The sequence below is a fragment of the Convolutriloba macropyga genome, chromosome 3 (assembly GCF_964194025.1).
Source record: "Convolutriloba macropyga chromosome 3, txConMacr16.3, whole genome shotgun sequence".
NCBI classification, from domain to species: Eukaryota; Metazoa; Xenacoelomorpha; order Acoela; family Convolutidae; genus Convolutriloba; species Convolutriloba macropyga.
In genome coordinates, this window is record NC_134470.1 from 14,088,973 (window position 1) to 14,105,164 (window position 16,192).

At 35.1% G+C, this 16,192-nt stretch overlaps 1 protein-coding gene across 1 annotated transcript in view; it reads right to left on the reverse strand.

Moving 5' to 3' along the window:
• The window catches only part of LOC142335969 (uncharacterized), a 60,113-nt gene that overhangs the window by 12,611 nt on the left and 31,310 nt on the right, over positions 1–16,192 (reverse strand). The window contains exons 6-9 of the mRNA XM_075384392.1: positions 14,325–14,553; positions 13,513–13,559; positions 8,862–8,964; positions 7,976–8,153 (exon numbers count right to left, since the gene is read on the reverse strand). Coding sequence (XP_075240507.1) covers positions 7,976–8,153; positions 8,862–8,964; positions 13,513–13,559; positions 14,325–14,553 — 557 coding nt within the window. The remainder of the gene's footprint in view (positions 1–7,975; positions 8,154–8,861; positions 8,965–13,512; positions 13,560–14,324; positions 14,554–16,192) is intronic.

A 16,192-nucleotide genomic window follows, 5' to 3' on the forward strand; every position in this document is an offset into this window, starting at 1 on the left:
AGCCGATGCGACCTGCCGCCCTTAAGGAGACTGATTGATATGACAACAAAAAGAATGACACACCGGCAAAAATTAAACTTAATCGACTAACGCCTGAAGAATTGCTCTCGAACGACTAATGGGAGCTCTAATCTATTGCAGCCTGCTTTTGCCAATCGGGGTTGGAGAACTCAAATTACTAAGGGGGCATCAAATTACGTCATTAGATGTTATATACCCCTATAACCACTAAAAAATAGAGAAAATTATACCAATTTCGGCGCATTTTTCATTTGATTTTTATAAGTGAACTGCCGCGACGTCAGCTCAGCTGCTGCCACTTGTGAATGAGAAAGAAGTTAATATCACCCAAAACGATAGAGTCGGGTGGCAATTTAATTTAGGGGTATTGATTAATTTTTTTTGGTGCAAATACTCGGACCTAATAGGGGTTCCAACCCTCGAACTTCAGGATAGCAGTCAGAAATCTTTACCACTAAGCTACAACAGCTTTCATTCTCAACCACTAATAATCACTTTAAATGACTGATTTTAAATCACTGAAAATGAAGTATTGTAGCGTGAAAAAGTAACTGAGAACTGACACAAAGTTCTACAACAAAAGCGCAAAAACTGTGAAGAAAAAAGACCATTTCGTTTATAAAAATTGCTTAAAACTTTGTTCGAGAGCAGATGAACATTTCTTTGTTAGCAGCTGATGATAAAGTGTCAAAATTTTTAAAGTAAGTTCAGCGCGTGCGTCAATAGTACCGCGTTGTTGTCAGAAGCCAAACTGATTTCTTGAGAAATCATTTCCTTTTTTCAAAAAAAAACTACTGTTTTGTGGTTTGAGCAGAAATGAAAAGAATTCGATAGGAAAAAAACCACCATCACGTCGCCAATAAGCACTTCGCTCCACTCTGTCTCACGGTTTAGCTCTCTATAGCAGTGTGAACAACATTATTGCATTAATGACAATTTGTTTAGAAACTTGTTGGTGAATTATATTTCTTCCATTTCATAAATGACTTGAATCATGCAACAATTCTGAAATTCCTTCCTCAAAGTGCTCATGACAACAACAGCACGCAGAATCAATGAAAGAGATGCGCTGCAATTAATTACTCAATTCTTGCATCGCATGGGACGCCAGTTATAATGGGAGCCGCTCGAGGATGATATGTTTTAACACAGTACCTTTATCAATCGTGCCAAGAATGATTTTCCAGAACCTGGTGGACCTCGTAGTATGAGAACAATTTTAGGGGCTCTGATTCTGCGTCCAGGGAACTCGATCAAATCTGTGAGCTCAGTTGGATCTGGAACTGTGATCAGGTCGTTCAAAGTGGGAGTATTCAGATCAATGGCTAGCGATCTAGAAAACATCCAGAAGTATTACCCTCAATGAACTCATAATAATAAATACCAATTATATTAGAAAGCACAGGTTTCCAAATTGTACAATTGTAGTGATATTCTGGGATAATTTCCGTTAATGCCCTCACAGCTTAGCAGTTGCGTATAATTTGCCATGACTCAAACTCGATTTTCAGATCTATTCGCCCCCCCCCCCCCCGTGTTTATGTTGTTATATAGCACTTTACTATGCAAAAAATAGTAAAAGCTAGATTCCCACTAAGGTGGGGGACAAAACAGAATAGATCTCAATTTTCTTTTAAGAAAATGTGGTATAAGATAGAGCATAATTTACACGTAGGAGTGACAAAACGCAACAATAAAAAAAAATTAGGTTCCACTCTCCACCTGAGATCTTCACATTGTTTCCGACTGAAAGAAAGTTCACTATTGAGCTACAGAATAAAATTTCATCTATTCGGTTTCGCCCCCAGTGTTTTTAATGCCCCCAATTACAATTTGTGTGTTGCTATGTAGCACATTAGTATGTAAAAATGGCACGAGCGCCTGAGGGCGTAAAACCTATATATGCCCACTAAGCGGGGGGGGGGCAGAAGAGATCAAAATTTAATATATAACGACTCCTAAACATTTGCAACACAATTCAGGAAAGAGCTCAAGAACAGATTCATATTTTCTTCTTGAGAAAATAAGATGAAAAATTAACACTTACGTGGCGACTGTTTTGCCTCCTTTCTCTTCGCCAAAGTGTTTGGAGACCCACTTGGGGTAAAAGGGATGACGGGGATCAGGTCCATGGTCACGGTCGAAAAACTCTAAAACAATGATCCCTCCTTAACTATATGGTCGTAGAATGTGGGTTAACTTTGGCGGTTCACCGAAGAGGGAATAGATCCGTGCCCTTAATTGTTCCGACCCCACTTGTGCGGGAAGGAACTATATACTCAAATGGTTTTTTTTTGTTCAGTCAATTTTGGCCGATCGATATAATCATCCTAGAGAGCTGTGAGTGGTATCATTAAAAAGCCCGTCCAGCGTAGAATATGAAATTAAAACGATTTTTTCAATTTTCACTTTTTATAGGGAGTTATCGAAGTTTAAAGTTTTGTGAATATTAGACATATTTTAGCCGTTTTTATTCGCTTTTTCGGGATTTTTGAACTAATTTTCGTCAATTTTGCTAAAACGTGTTCAAATTGTTAACTGTAGTGATATTAATTTTATCTGTAAAGATAGAAGAGGGTTGCTGAATTGTTTGGTCCGGGTTTGTTGGCTAGAAATTATGCTAAATTTTTCAGAATTCTACTTTTTGGACCAAAATTGGGACCAAATTTGCTTTTTCAGCCGACTTGCTTTAAATTTGTTGGAAAAAACCCTTAAAAATGCGGCCATACTCTCTTTAAGCTGACATTTGAGCTAATTGCACAACCACTGGCTTTGAGACTCTTCCGGAGTTATAATTTTGCCAGTTTTTTGCAAACTTAAACTCGTTACATATACAAAATGCATTTTTATTTTTGACAAACTCGAAGATTTAGTTAAAAAATTGAACTATATTGAAACCACTTAAGCAAATGTGTATTTTGTTAGACGTGCAGCAACATCTGGGCTGATCTTGATCTCGCCATGGATCCTTACGATAAAAAATTTGTTAGATTTTAATGGGGCGTGACTTTTTTCAAAATATTTCCGCTATGTAATTGATTTTTATGTATACTTTTTATACTTACAAGCATTTCAAATCAGAGTTCAATTAATAACAGATAAAATTTACAAAAATTAGATTGTATTTCGGCTTCAGAGTTAAGCTCGTGGTTCCTATGGCTCTGACCAATTGTTTTCTTGAAAAGAATATTTATGTACCTTTTGATTTCTGCTTCCATCTATTATCTTTTTTGCCCAATCGCTAATCCCAATAACCTATTGTCCCTATTCAAAGATCCAGTTATTTTTCAGGAGGTATAAATAATCCCTGACACTTCTTTCAGTTGTTATCTAATGTCTGTTATGACTTTGAATATATTTGTTTTAAGAAAACATCGGTTAATTTTTGAAATTTGCCACTATTTTATCTTATTTCTCTCAACTTCGGGCGTAGTCTCAGTAAAAACAGGCAGAAACAATTTTTTGTGGGTTATAAATTAATTTCCGTAACGGCTTTATGTTCAACAAATGCTCTTTGTTTTGATACTACGCCTTTTCAATTTTTTGATCATAACTGCATGAGGGCTGAGACACAGTTATCTCGCAAAATTTTATGGATTTTTTTGTTTTTGCCTATGTTTGTCTTTCTTTTTATTGTTAGACGACATATACCTAATAGCGATAGGTCTCAATTGCTTCCAGAACTTAAAACTGAGATTAGTTGAAGAATTCAGTTCACAGCTGTTTGTTTTAATGACTTTCAAATTGAAATAAAAAGAATTTCTTTTCAACTGTATCATTTTTGCTTTCATTTTCGTAACCATGTGACAACCTCACTGATTAGAAGTCTTAATTACTTTTCTAGATTCAAGCCTTTTTTATACGTATCGCGCTTGGTTATACGTTGTGACTGGTTGCTTCAAGCATTATTTTCATTTAAAAAAATTACGAGATTATACAGTTCAATTTCTGGGTATATTTTTGTTGTCATGTCTACGTAATCCTTTTAGAAGGAAGACTCTTTGATGTTAAAATGAGGAGAAAGGGACCATATACAGTTCTTGTAGGAAACATCTTATAATGATAGTGCCTTGAACAGTGTGATCTCGTAAAATTGTTTAAAGTTTTGGCTTCTGTATGCATTTGTTATTTAGAGGGGTCGTGATTTAATCTCATTATTAACAGGCCCAATTGGCTTCTTGAGGTATTGCGACCTAATCCATCGCTGTTTTTTTAAATCTTTTTAAAGTCTGAAAATATTTGTTTTCAAAAACATAATTGGGTTTTTGAGATTCGTCATTTTTAATTAATTTTTCGGTCGATTTGTAGCTCAGTCTCTGTAAACACAGTTCACAACCCGTTTGTTCAGTGAACTATAATTTAACCTCTATAACGGTTTCAGCTTCGAACATTTGTTTCTCAGCTTTTCTACTGCTGTTAATACGAGATTTCACAAAATAATTGAGATTTTTTTGTATTTGTACATTTTATAGGATTTTCGTTTTCTTTTTAATTTATAACAATAATCGTAGGTCCCATTGGCTTTGAATTTTTGTGCAATTAAACATGGGATAATGACATGTCTCAGTTGCTTCCTATGGAGATATAAATAAACATTTTAGAGTTTATGAAATTAATTCTTTTCAAAAATAGAAACGTATTTTTGAAATTCGCACCTCTTTGCTCTTTTTTGTCGACCTATTAACCAGTCGCATTGAGGACAGGTTCCATACTTATTCTAATGATATAAAGGTCAAGTTGTTTAGATTTTGTCTGATGCAGGTTTGATTTTATGATTTTATTTATTATAGAAATCAAGTTTTGGTCGTAAATAATGTTTGTTGTTTGATATTTATTTTCTAGTAGTCATATTATCAACAACGTTCATCGGCGCTCTAGGGTGGCATTATTGTATTCTCTTGGCTGTTTATGTAACGATATGTATGTTTTTGAAAGTTATCTATCTCCTCATCATTTGGTACCCAATTAAGTCAAGAATGTGGATGAACGGGGACGGAACCTTATGTGCGTACGCACATTACCGAGCCTCCTTGTCTGAAGATGTAAACTTATTAAACACTGGTACCACTGAAACAAAACTGAAACCCTGGCGGTTTATCACTTTCGCCTATAATGGTGGCAGGTACAAATTATCACTAGATTGAAAGCTCTAAAAACCGAAACTTGCAACGAGACAAATTTGAAAACTTAATTTCAGCATAGAAAAAGTGGAATTTGAGTTTTTAAAACCAGTTCGATTCATTGGTTGCTCAAAAAATAAATAAAATTTATATCGCTTTCCAGAATCTTTCCACCTCGATATAAGTTCTTATACCCAATTATATGTTGAGATGTGAAATTTGCGAAAAAAAATTAGGCCTGATTGTTTAATCAACAATGAATACGAGTAGTTGCCATACAGTTTCAACGATCTGTTGCCTTTTACGTAGATTAATGCTTTTGGTTGCGTTTTTTAATTGGCCATGTCTATCAAATATTATTTCATGTTTCCTCGGGTAAGGGCAACTTTCAGATAAATTTGAGGCTGTTATCTTAGTCAGCAAAAATATTTTTCATTCGGCTTCACTTTTACCGTTAAAAATATCGTCAAACATTGATTCAAATCTATACTCTTTGTTTTAATGATGATAAATGTTTTCACATATTAAATCTGTGTCAACTCTTTAAAGCACTAAGCCGCCCAACCTTACCTTGACCTCAGTTTTAGTGAGATTTATTTGTTGTTGACCACATACGAACAAAAAATGAAGCACACCATTTATTTGTTTTAGAGCCTCGGTATCCTTCTTTTAATACGGTTCTACTTCATTTCACCCCTATTCATTTAACCCCCTGTCATTTAACCCCGATTTCTTCACCCCTCTATCATTTAACCCCGCTATCACTTCACCCCTCTATCATTTCATCCCGCTAATTAGCAGTCGACATTAAAGGCATGTTTTGTCATATTTAAGTGGATAGATTAATCCCACGTTCGGTTGTGATAGTTTCATATCAAGTCCCACGGGCCGCTGAGGCATGGCCATGGCCCGCGAAGCATGGCCAAATGATTTTATTGCTAATTTAATAATCCTTATTTTATAGGGATTAATACCCTTGTCGAAATCAAATAGAGTCAAAGTCAAAACCGCTAGCTGTCTATTTGAACCAATGTTTAGGTTCACATATGCCTCATTAGAAGCCGATGCGACCTGCCGCCCTTAAGGAGACTGATTGATATGACAACAAAAAGAATGACACACCGGCAAAAATTAAACTTAATCGACTAACGCCTGAAGAATTGCTCTCGAACGACTAATGGGAGCTCTAATCTATTGCAGCCTGCTTTTGACAATCGGGGTTGGAGAACTCAAAACATAGCTGGCAGACTGCCAGAAAATAGCCGCAATAGATTTGTAGATCAGCAGTATAAAAACAGTAAAAAAGACAGACCAAAATAATTCGTCTTTTCATTGAAGGCTGATCTGTTATATTTTGATTAAAAATCTGTATAAGTTAATGCTGCCTCTATTAGCTGATCTCAAATAACCTTCATTTAGAGTGACACAGACCCATTTGACCTTATCTCTTTGAATTAAAGTAAATAAAAGTCAATTTCAAATTGAGGAAGTCATTTTTGAGAGTGAGGTAAGTCAAGTCTGACCAAAAATTTAATCACGCGCATGAACAAAAAAACTCGCTCCACTAAGAGCGAAAAATGACGTCACATATGCAATTCAGTTGAAACTGCATGAACGAATGAACAAAAAGTGGCTGTGACGTCATATGGTCGTAACAAAAATCATGACGACGAAATAAAAAAAACCAAGAGAAGGCCAATAATAGCCCCAGCTATCGCTGTGCGGCTATTAATTACTAAGGGGGCATCAAATTACGTCATTAGATGTTATATACCCCTATAACCACTATAAAATAGAGAAAATTATACCAATTTCGGCGCGTTTTTCATTTGATTTTTATAAGTGAACTGCCGCGACGTCAGCTCAGCTGCTGCCACTTGTGAATGAGAAAGAAGTTAATATCACCCAAAACGATAGAGTCGGGTGGCAATTTAATTTAGGGGTATTGCTTAATTTTTTTTGGGTGCAAATACTCGGACCTAATAGGGGTTCCAACCCTCGAACTTCAGGATAGCAGTCAGAAATCTTTACCACTAAGCTACAACAGCTTTCATTCTCAACCACTAATAATCACTTTTATAATAGCACCACACTTTATTTCAGAATGAGAGCAGATGAAATCACTGAAAATGAAGTATTGTAGCGTGAAAAAGTAACTGAGAACTGACACAAAGTTCTAGAACAAAAGCGCAAAAACTGTGAAGAAAAAAGACCATTTCGTTTATAAAAATTGCTTAAAACTTTGTTCGAGAGCAGATGAACATTTCTTTGTTAGCAGCTGATGATAAAGTGTCAAGTGCTTTTTAGAAGTCAAGAGAAGTGCAATGATGTCTTCTTCAACCTGCAACCAATTTGTTCTAAAATTTTTAAAGTAAGTTTAGCGCGTGCGTCAATAGTACCGCGTTGTTGTCAGAAGCCAAACTGATTTCTTGAGAAATCATTTCCTTTTTTCAAAAAAACTACTGTTTTGTGGTTTGAGCAGAAATGAGAAGAATTCGATAGGAAAAAAACCACCATCACGTCGCCAATAAGCACTTCGCTCCACTCTGTCTCACGGTTTAGCTCTCTATAGCAGTGTGAACAACATTATTGCATTAATGACAATTTGTTTAGAAACTTGTTGGTGAATTATATTTCTTCCATTTCATAAATGACTTGAATCATGCAACAATTCTGAAATTCCTTTTGGTGGAACGCCTCAAAGTGCTCATGACAACAACAGCGCGCAGAATCAATGAAAGAGATGCGCTGCAATTAATGACTCAATTCTTGCATCGCATGGGACGCCAGTTATAAAGGGAGCCGCTCGAGGATGACATGTTTTTACACACTACCTTTATCAATCGTGCCAAGAATGATTTTCCAGAACCCGGTGGACCTCGTAGTATGAGAACAATTTTAGGGGCTCTGATTCTGCGTCCAGGGAACTCGATCAAATCTGTGAGCTCAGTTGGATCTGGAACTGTGATCAGGTCGTTCAAAGTGGGAGTATTCAGATCAATGGCTAGCGATCTAGAAAACATCCAGAAGTATTACCCTCAATGAACTCATAATAATAAATACCAATTATATTAGAAAGCACAGGTTTCCAAATTGTACAATTGTAGTGATATTCTGGGATAATTTCCGTTAATGCCCTCACAACTTAGCAGTTGCGTATAATTTGCCATGACTCAAACTCGATATTCAGATCTATTCGCCCCCCCCCCGTGTTTATGTTGTTATATAGCACTTTACTATGCAAAAAATAGTAAAAGCTAGATTCCCACTAAGGTGGGGGACAAAACAGAATAGATCTCAATTTTCTTTTAAGAAAATGTGGTATAAGATAGAGCATAATTTACACGTAGGAGTGACAAAACGCAACAATAAAAAAAAATTAGGTTCCACTCTCCACCTGAGATCTTCACATTGTTTCCGACTGAAAGAAAGTTCACTATTGAGCTACAGAATAAAATTTCATCTATTCGGTTTCGCCCCCAGTGTTTTTAATGCCCCCAATTACAATTTGTGTGTTGCTATGTAGCACATTAGTATGTAAAAATAGCACGAGCGCCTGAGGGCGTAAAACCTATATATGCCCACTAAGCGGGGGGGGCAGAAGAGATCAAAATTTAATATATAACGACTCCTAAACATTTGCAACACAATTCAGGAAAGAGCTCAAGAACAGATTCATATTTTCTTCTTGAGAAAATAAGATGAAAAATTAACACTTACGTGGCGACTGTTTTGCCTCCTTTCTCTTCGCCAAAGTGTTTGGAGACCCACTTGGGGTAAAAGGGATGACGGGGATCAGGTCCATGGTCACGGTCGAAAAACTCTAAAACAATGATCCCTCCTTAACTATATGGTCGTAGAATGTGGGTTAACTTTGGCGGTTCACCGAAGAGGGAATAGATCCGTGCCCTTAATTGTTCCGACCCCACTTGTGCGGGAAGGAACTATATACTCAAATGGTTTTTTTTTGTTCAGTCAATTTTGGCCGATCGATATAATCATCCTAGAGAGCTGTGAGTGGTATCATTAAAAAGCCCGTCCAGCGTAGAATATGAAATTAAAACGATTTTTTCAATTTTCACTTTTTATAGGGAGTTATCGAAGTTTAAAGTTTTGTGAATATTAGACATATTTTAGCCGTTTTTATTCGCTTTTTCGGGATTTTTGAACTAATTTTCGTCAATTTTGCTAAAACGTGTTCAAATTGTTAACTGTAGTGATATTAATTTTATCTGTAAAGATAGAAGAGGGTTGCTGAATTGTTTGGTCCGGGTTTGTTGGCTAGAAATTATGCTAAATTTTTCAGAATTCTACTTTTTGGACCAAAATTGGGACCAAATTTGCTTTTTCAGCCGACTTGCTTTAAATTTGTTGGAAAAAACCCTTAAAAATGCGGCCATACTCTCTTTAAGCTGACATTTGAGCTAATTGCACAACCACTGGCTTTGAGACTCTTCCGGAGTTATAATTTTGCCAGTTTTTTGCAAACTTAAACTCGTTACATATACAAAATGCATTTTTATTTTTGACAAACTCGAAGATTTAGTTAAAAAATTGAACTATATTGAAACCACTTAAGCAAATGTGTATTTTGTTAGACGTGCAGCAACATCTGGGCTGATCTTGATCTCGCCATGGATCCTTACGATAAAAAATTTGTTAGATTTTAATGGGGCGTGACTTTTTTCAAAATATTTCCGCTATGTAATTGATTTTTATGTATACTTTTTATACTTACAAGCATTTCAAATCAGAGTTCAATTAATAACAGATAAAATTTACAAAAATTAGATTGTATTTCGGCTTCAGAGTTAAGCTCGTGGTTCCTATGGCTCTGACCAATTGTTTTCTTGAAAAGAATATTTATGTACCTTTTGATTTCTGCTTCCATCTATTATCTTTTTTGCCCAATCGCTAATCCCAATAACCTATTGTCCCTATTCAAAGATCCAGTTATTTTTCAGGAGGTATAAATAATCCCTGACACTTCTTTCAGTTGTTATCTAATGTCTGTTATGACTTTGAATATATTTGTTTTAAGAAAACATCGGTTAATTTTTGAAATTTGCCACTATTTTATCTTATTTCTCTCAACTTCGGGCGTAGTCTCAGTAAAAACAGGCAGAAACAATTTTTTGTGGGTTATAAATTAATTTCCGTAACGGCTTTATGTTCAACAAATGCTCTTTGTTTTGATACTACGCCTTTTCAATTTTTTGATCATAACTGCATGAGGGCTGAGACACAGTTATCTCGCAAAATTTTATGGATTTTTTTGTTTTTGCCTATGTTTGTCTTTCTTTTTATTCTTAGACGACATATACCTAATAGCGATAGGTCTCAATTGCTTCCAGAACTTAAAACTGAGATTAGTTGAAGAATTCAGTTCACAGCTGTTTGTTTTAATGACTTTCAAATTGAAATAAAAAGAATTTCTTTTCAACTGTATCATTTTTGCTTTCATTTTCGTAACCATGTGACAACCTCACTGATTAGAAGTCTTAATTACTTTTCTAGATTCAAGCCTTTTTTATACGTATCGCGCTTGTTTATACGTTGTGACTGGTTGCTTCAAGCATTATTTTCATTTAAAAAAATTACGAGATTATACAGTTCAATTTCTGGGTATATTTTTGTTGTCATGTCTACGTAATCCTTTTAGAAGGAAGACTCTTTGATGTTAAAATGAGGAGAAAGGGACCATATACAGTTCTTGTAGGAAACATCTTATAATGATAGTGCCTTGAACAGTGTGATCTCGTAAAATTGTTTAAAGTTTTGGCTTCTGTATGCATTTGTTATTTAGAGGGGTCGTGATTTAATCTCATTATTAACAGGCCCAATTGGCTTCTTGAGGTATTGCGACCTAATCCATCGCTGTTTTTTTAAATCTTTTTAAAGTCTGAAAATATTTGTTTTCAAAAACATAATTGGGTTTTTGAGATTCGTCATTTTTAATTAATTTTTCGGTCGATTTGTAGCTCAGTCTCTGTAAACACAGTTCACAACCCGTTTGTTCAGTGAACTATAATTTAACCTCTATAACGGTTTCAGCTTCGAACATTTGTTTCTCAGCTTTTCTACTGCTGTTAATACGAGATTTCACAAAATAATTGAGATTTTTTTGTATTTGTACATTTTATAGGATTTTCGTTTTCTTTTTAATTTATAACAATAATCGTAGGTCCCATTGGCTTTGAATTTTTGTGCAATTAAACATGGGATAATGACATGTCTCAGTTGCTTCCTATGGAGATATAAATAAACATTTTAGAGTTTATGAAATTAATTCTTTTCAAAAATAGAAACGTATTTTTGAAATTCGCACCTCTTTGCTCTTTTTTGTCGACCTATTAACCAGTCGCATTGAGGACAGGTTCCATACTTATTCTAATGATATAAAGGTCAAGTTGTTTAGATTTTGTCTGATGCAGGTTTGATTTTATGATTTTATTTATTATAGAAATCAAGTTTTGGTCGTAAATAATGTTTGTTGTTTGATATTTATTTTCTAGTAGTCATATTATCAACAACGTTCATCGGCGCTCTAGGGTGGCATTATTGTATTCTCTTGGCTGTTTATGTAACGATATGTATGTTTTTGAAAGTTATCTATCTCCTCATCATTTGGTACCCAATTAAGTCAAGAATGTGGATGAACGGGGACGGAACCTTATGTGCGTACGCACATTACCGAGCCTCCTTGTCTGAAGATGTAAACTTATTAAACACTGGTACCACTGAAACAAAACTGAAACCCTGGCGGTTTATCACTTTCGCCTATAATGGTGGCAGGTACAAATTATCACTAGATTGAAAGCTCTAAAAACCGAAACTTGCAACGAGACAAATTTGAAAACTTAATTTCAGCATAGAAAAAGTGGAATTTGAGTTTTTAAAACCAGTTCGATTCATTGGTTGCTCAAAAAATAAATAAAATTTATATCGCTTTCCAGAATCTTTCCACCTCGATATAAGTTCTTATACCCAATTATATGTTGAGATGTGAAATTTGCGAAAAAAAATTAGGCCTGATTGTTTAATCAACAATGAATACGAGTAGTTGCCATACAGTTTCAACGATCTGTTGCCTTTTACGTAGATTAATGCTTTTGGTTGCGTTTTTTAATTGGCCATGTCTATCAAATATTATTTCATGTTTCCTCGGGTAAGGGCAACTTTCAGATAAATTTGAGGCTGTTATCTTAGTCAGCAAAAATATTTTTCATTCGGCTTCACTTTTACCGTTAAAAATATCGTCAAACATTGATTCAAATCTATACTCTTTGTTTTAATGATGATCAATGTTTTCACATATTAAATCTGTGTCAACTCTTTAAAGCACTAAGCCGCCCAACCTTACCTTGACCTCAGTTTTAGTGAGATTTATTTGTTGTTGACCACATACGAACAAAAAATGAAGCACACCATTTATTTGTTTTAGAGCCTCGGTATCCTTCTTTTAATACGGTTCTACTTCATTTCACCCCTATTCATTTAACCCCCTGTCATTTAACCCCGATTTCTTCACCCCTCTATCATTTAACCCCGCTATCACTTCACCCCTCTATCATTTCATCCCGCTAATTAGCAGTCGACATTAAAGGCATGTTTTGTCATATTTAAGTGGATAGATTAATCCCACGTTCGGTTGTGATAGTTTCATATCAAGTCCCACGGGCCGCTGAGGCATGGCCATGGCCCGCGAAGCATGGCCAAATGATTTTATTGCTAATTTAATAATCCTTATTTTATAGGGATTAAAATCGGGGTGAAATGATAGTGGGGTTAAAAGATAGAGGGGTTAAATGATACAGGGGTGAATAAATCGGGGTTAAATGATAGGGGGTTAAATGAATAGGGGTGAAAAAATGGGACACCCTTTTAATACATACCCGTCTTAATTTACTGGTTATAACCAAAATATCAGGTAAACTCATTAGATGTTTCAATTTGTACGTTCTAATCAACAGCCAATTTTAAATGCTCACAACCTTTAAATCGCTCTGAATATGGTGAACACACATTGGGTCAGAGTTAATATCTCCAAGTAAACTTCGCATTGTGTATTCGTAAGAGAGGAGGCCATTCCAGTAGTGATTAATCATTTGCTTGGACATTCCAAACTAAATTTCTCTTTATAGTGCAAAAATGCAGAAACTTTAACTCTAATGTCAGTGTTTTGACCTTGAACGGCCTTTGGAATTCCTTCACAAAACTCTCGCTGAATGCAAACATAACCACGAGAAGTGGGATTGTCGTTTTGGATTAAGTTCACGATGCTAAACTGCTACTAGGCACCACTGTACTCATTTATGTAGAGACAAAAGCCTGATTATGTTGTTGATCATACGTTTGCTTTGTGAATTACCTTTTTCCCATTGCTTTTCCTGCTCCCTCTCAGGGTCAATATCGGGCCTGAAACAGATAAAATTTCACGTCTTCTTACGTCATAAAACAAGCAGACAAAACACAACGCAGACCATAAAAGCCATAACAAAATAGTCAGCAGGATAGAAATCAATAACAACATCCTGCTAAAGCTTCAAGGACAAAAATACTGCAAACCGCTGCAAAAAATGGCTCCAAAAACTGTGACGTCAATAATCCTTTTATTAAAGACGCGGGCACCCTGTAGCTGTTTTGACTTTAATTGGGTTTTCATCTCTGCTACTTTATTACTAACATGCTTTTATGCAAAAAAAATTACAGTTCACTTCACGTTTCGGCATTTTCTTTGATTCTATTGATACAAAACAAAGAAATAAATCAGATTTGAAATTCTTCTCAGCAACTTGAAACAAAAATTTAATTTGCGAAACCATGTCGCTTAGCACATTTGAAATAAATACCTAATAAGTATATTTATATAAAAATTTCTCATGCATTTTAGATTTCGTTCAGAAGTGTTTTCGAAAAAGCAAAACCAAGAAATTTTATTTAAAATTTTGACAATATTTGCTTACAAGGAACTCTACAGAAGGATTCCGCAATGAAGCTCTTCTGTAATAGTTTAAAGCCAAAATTATCCTCGATAACTACCGGTCAAATTTAACTTCGAATGACTTAAAATTTCTCAAAAAAAAACCTAAAATGCTTATAACTCATTAATTGATACCTAACAGCATTGGGAACCACAAGAACAAACAAGCCCATCTTTCCCTTTAGATGTGAACAACTTACCCGTGCAGCTTGTAATACATCTTTCCGAATTTGTCGTACCAGGCCTTGTACTCCATCTCCGTCTCATATCTTTCCATGTCACAAAACACATCAACGCTACCACCCCCTCCACCAACAGTGCCCCCGTTAACACCACCTCCTCCCATGATTTTCGTCTCGACCAACGGCTGGACTATTCCCGACTGTGCAACACTGTTCAGCATGTTTCCATTCTGTCCGACCATCATTCCTAGTATAACAATCAGGCATAAATCACTCTATACCATGTTAGACAACAGAATAATAAAGACTTATTAAGTCGCTAGGCAATCAGCCAACACATTTTTGAATACAAAGTAGAAGACAAGGAGGCTCACTAATGTGCAATGGCACATGATGTTCCGACCCCTCTCATCCATCAGTCTTGTCTCAGTTGTTTAACAATTGAGGCAGAGATAGACTGTTTCTAAGAAAGCAGTTTAAATTTTATAAAAACTTTGATAGATTCTTAAATAATAGACGTATATACCAGAAGGGGTTCACATCAGTGAGATCAATAATCTTTATTTCACTAGAATTAACCCCCAATCTAAATTGCGAAAGCAAAATCAGCTCAAATTCACCCAGAAGTAACCCAAGCTATATAATCACGAGGTATGTCACGATTGATGTAAGTTGTGTTTGCCCCACAATAAATGCGGAATCAAAAAGATCATTAAACTCTAATTCTTTGGAAAATTTTGAAGCTCATCAATTGCAACCTAACATCAAATTCTAATAACTAAAGCCAAAAAGCATAAGGACATAGGTTTGAGTTTGAAGCCGAAAGAACATCTTGTTGAGATGATTTTAATTAAAAATTCAATTTTGAAGGGAAAAAATTCCAAAATCTTGTTACTTCCACACAAGTTCTAATTGCGTTCAATACCAATTGGGCACAATCAGAAGATCAAATTATGTCCTATATAACAAATTGGATTTGTCCGAACTCAATTGATGACTCCAGTTTTAAACATACAACACAAAAAGAACCAAAGTGAAAACCAAATTTAGACAAAACCTTTCATTATGTTATCTAGCACCAATATTGAATCTATCATTAGCCACCAACTGAAAATGTTATACAGCTTTAGTTATGCCTCAAAATTGTCGTTGGCATTTTCAATCAAAGAGTTTTAAGGTAGGACTATAAAGACAAAAACAAAAACAGTCAGAACTCAACATTCACTTAGAATTTTCCAGAAAAGGAATTTCCGGTCATACAATGATATTAACTATAGTCAAAGGACAACTTTTTTGTGCAGCTACTAAATCAGTGAGACCCTTCATTACTCTGACAAACCTACAGAAAAATCAAATTTACAAAAACTCTAATAAAACAGGTGATTTCAAAATAATTCAATAACAGAAACTCCGCAGAAAAGTAATCATTTAGGCATTTACATAACTTCGGAACATCAAAAAGACCTCTTAGTATTGGGACATAATACCAAAAAATGGGATAAAAAATGGACAAACAGGCAAAACGTCAGAGAAAACAGCGCCAACTGGAAATAAGACAAACCTTGAATTTACTAGACTAAGTGATTCATATTTTGAAATTCAGACTGATATTTTATAAAAGGCAGCTGTGTATACAAAAAAGGATATTTTCTTTATTTCACTAAAAAAGTACAAAACATGAATCAAGCAGCAATAAATCAACTTCATTGTAATTTTTAATTATATAAACAAAAAATTTCATCAATTAGTTTATTTCAGAATCTGAAATAAAATCCAAAAGTAATCATCTATCCGGTTTTCAAACTGGAGTTCGAACCGTTAAATCTCTCAAGTAACAACTGCATTAATATTCAGATAGATTGGCCTCTTAATTTCTGTCCATATGA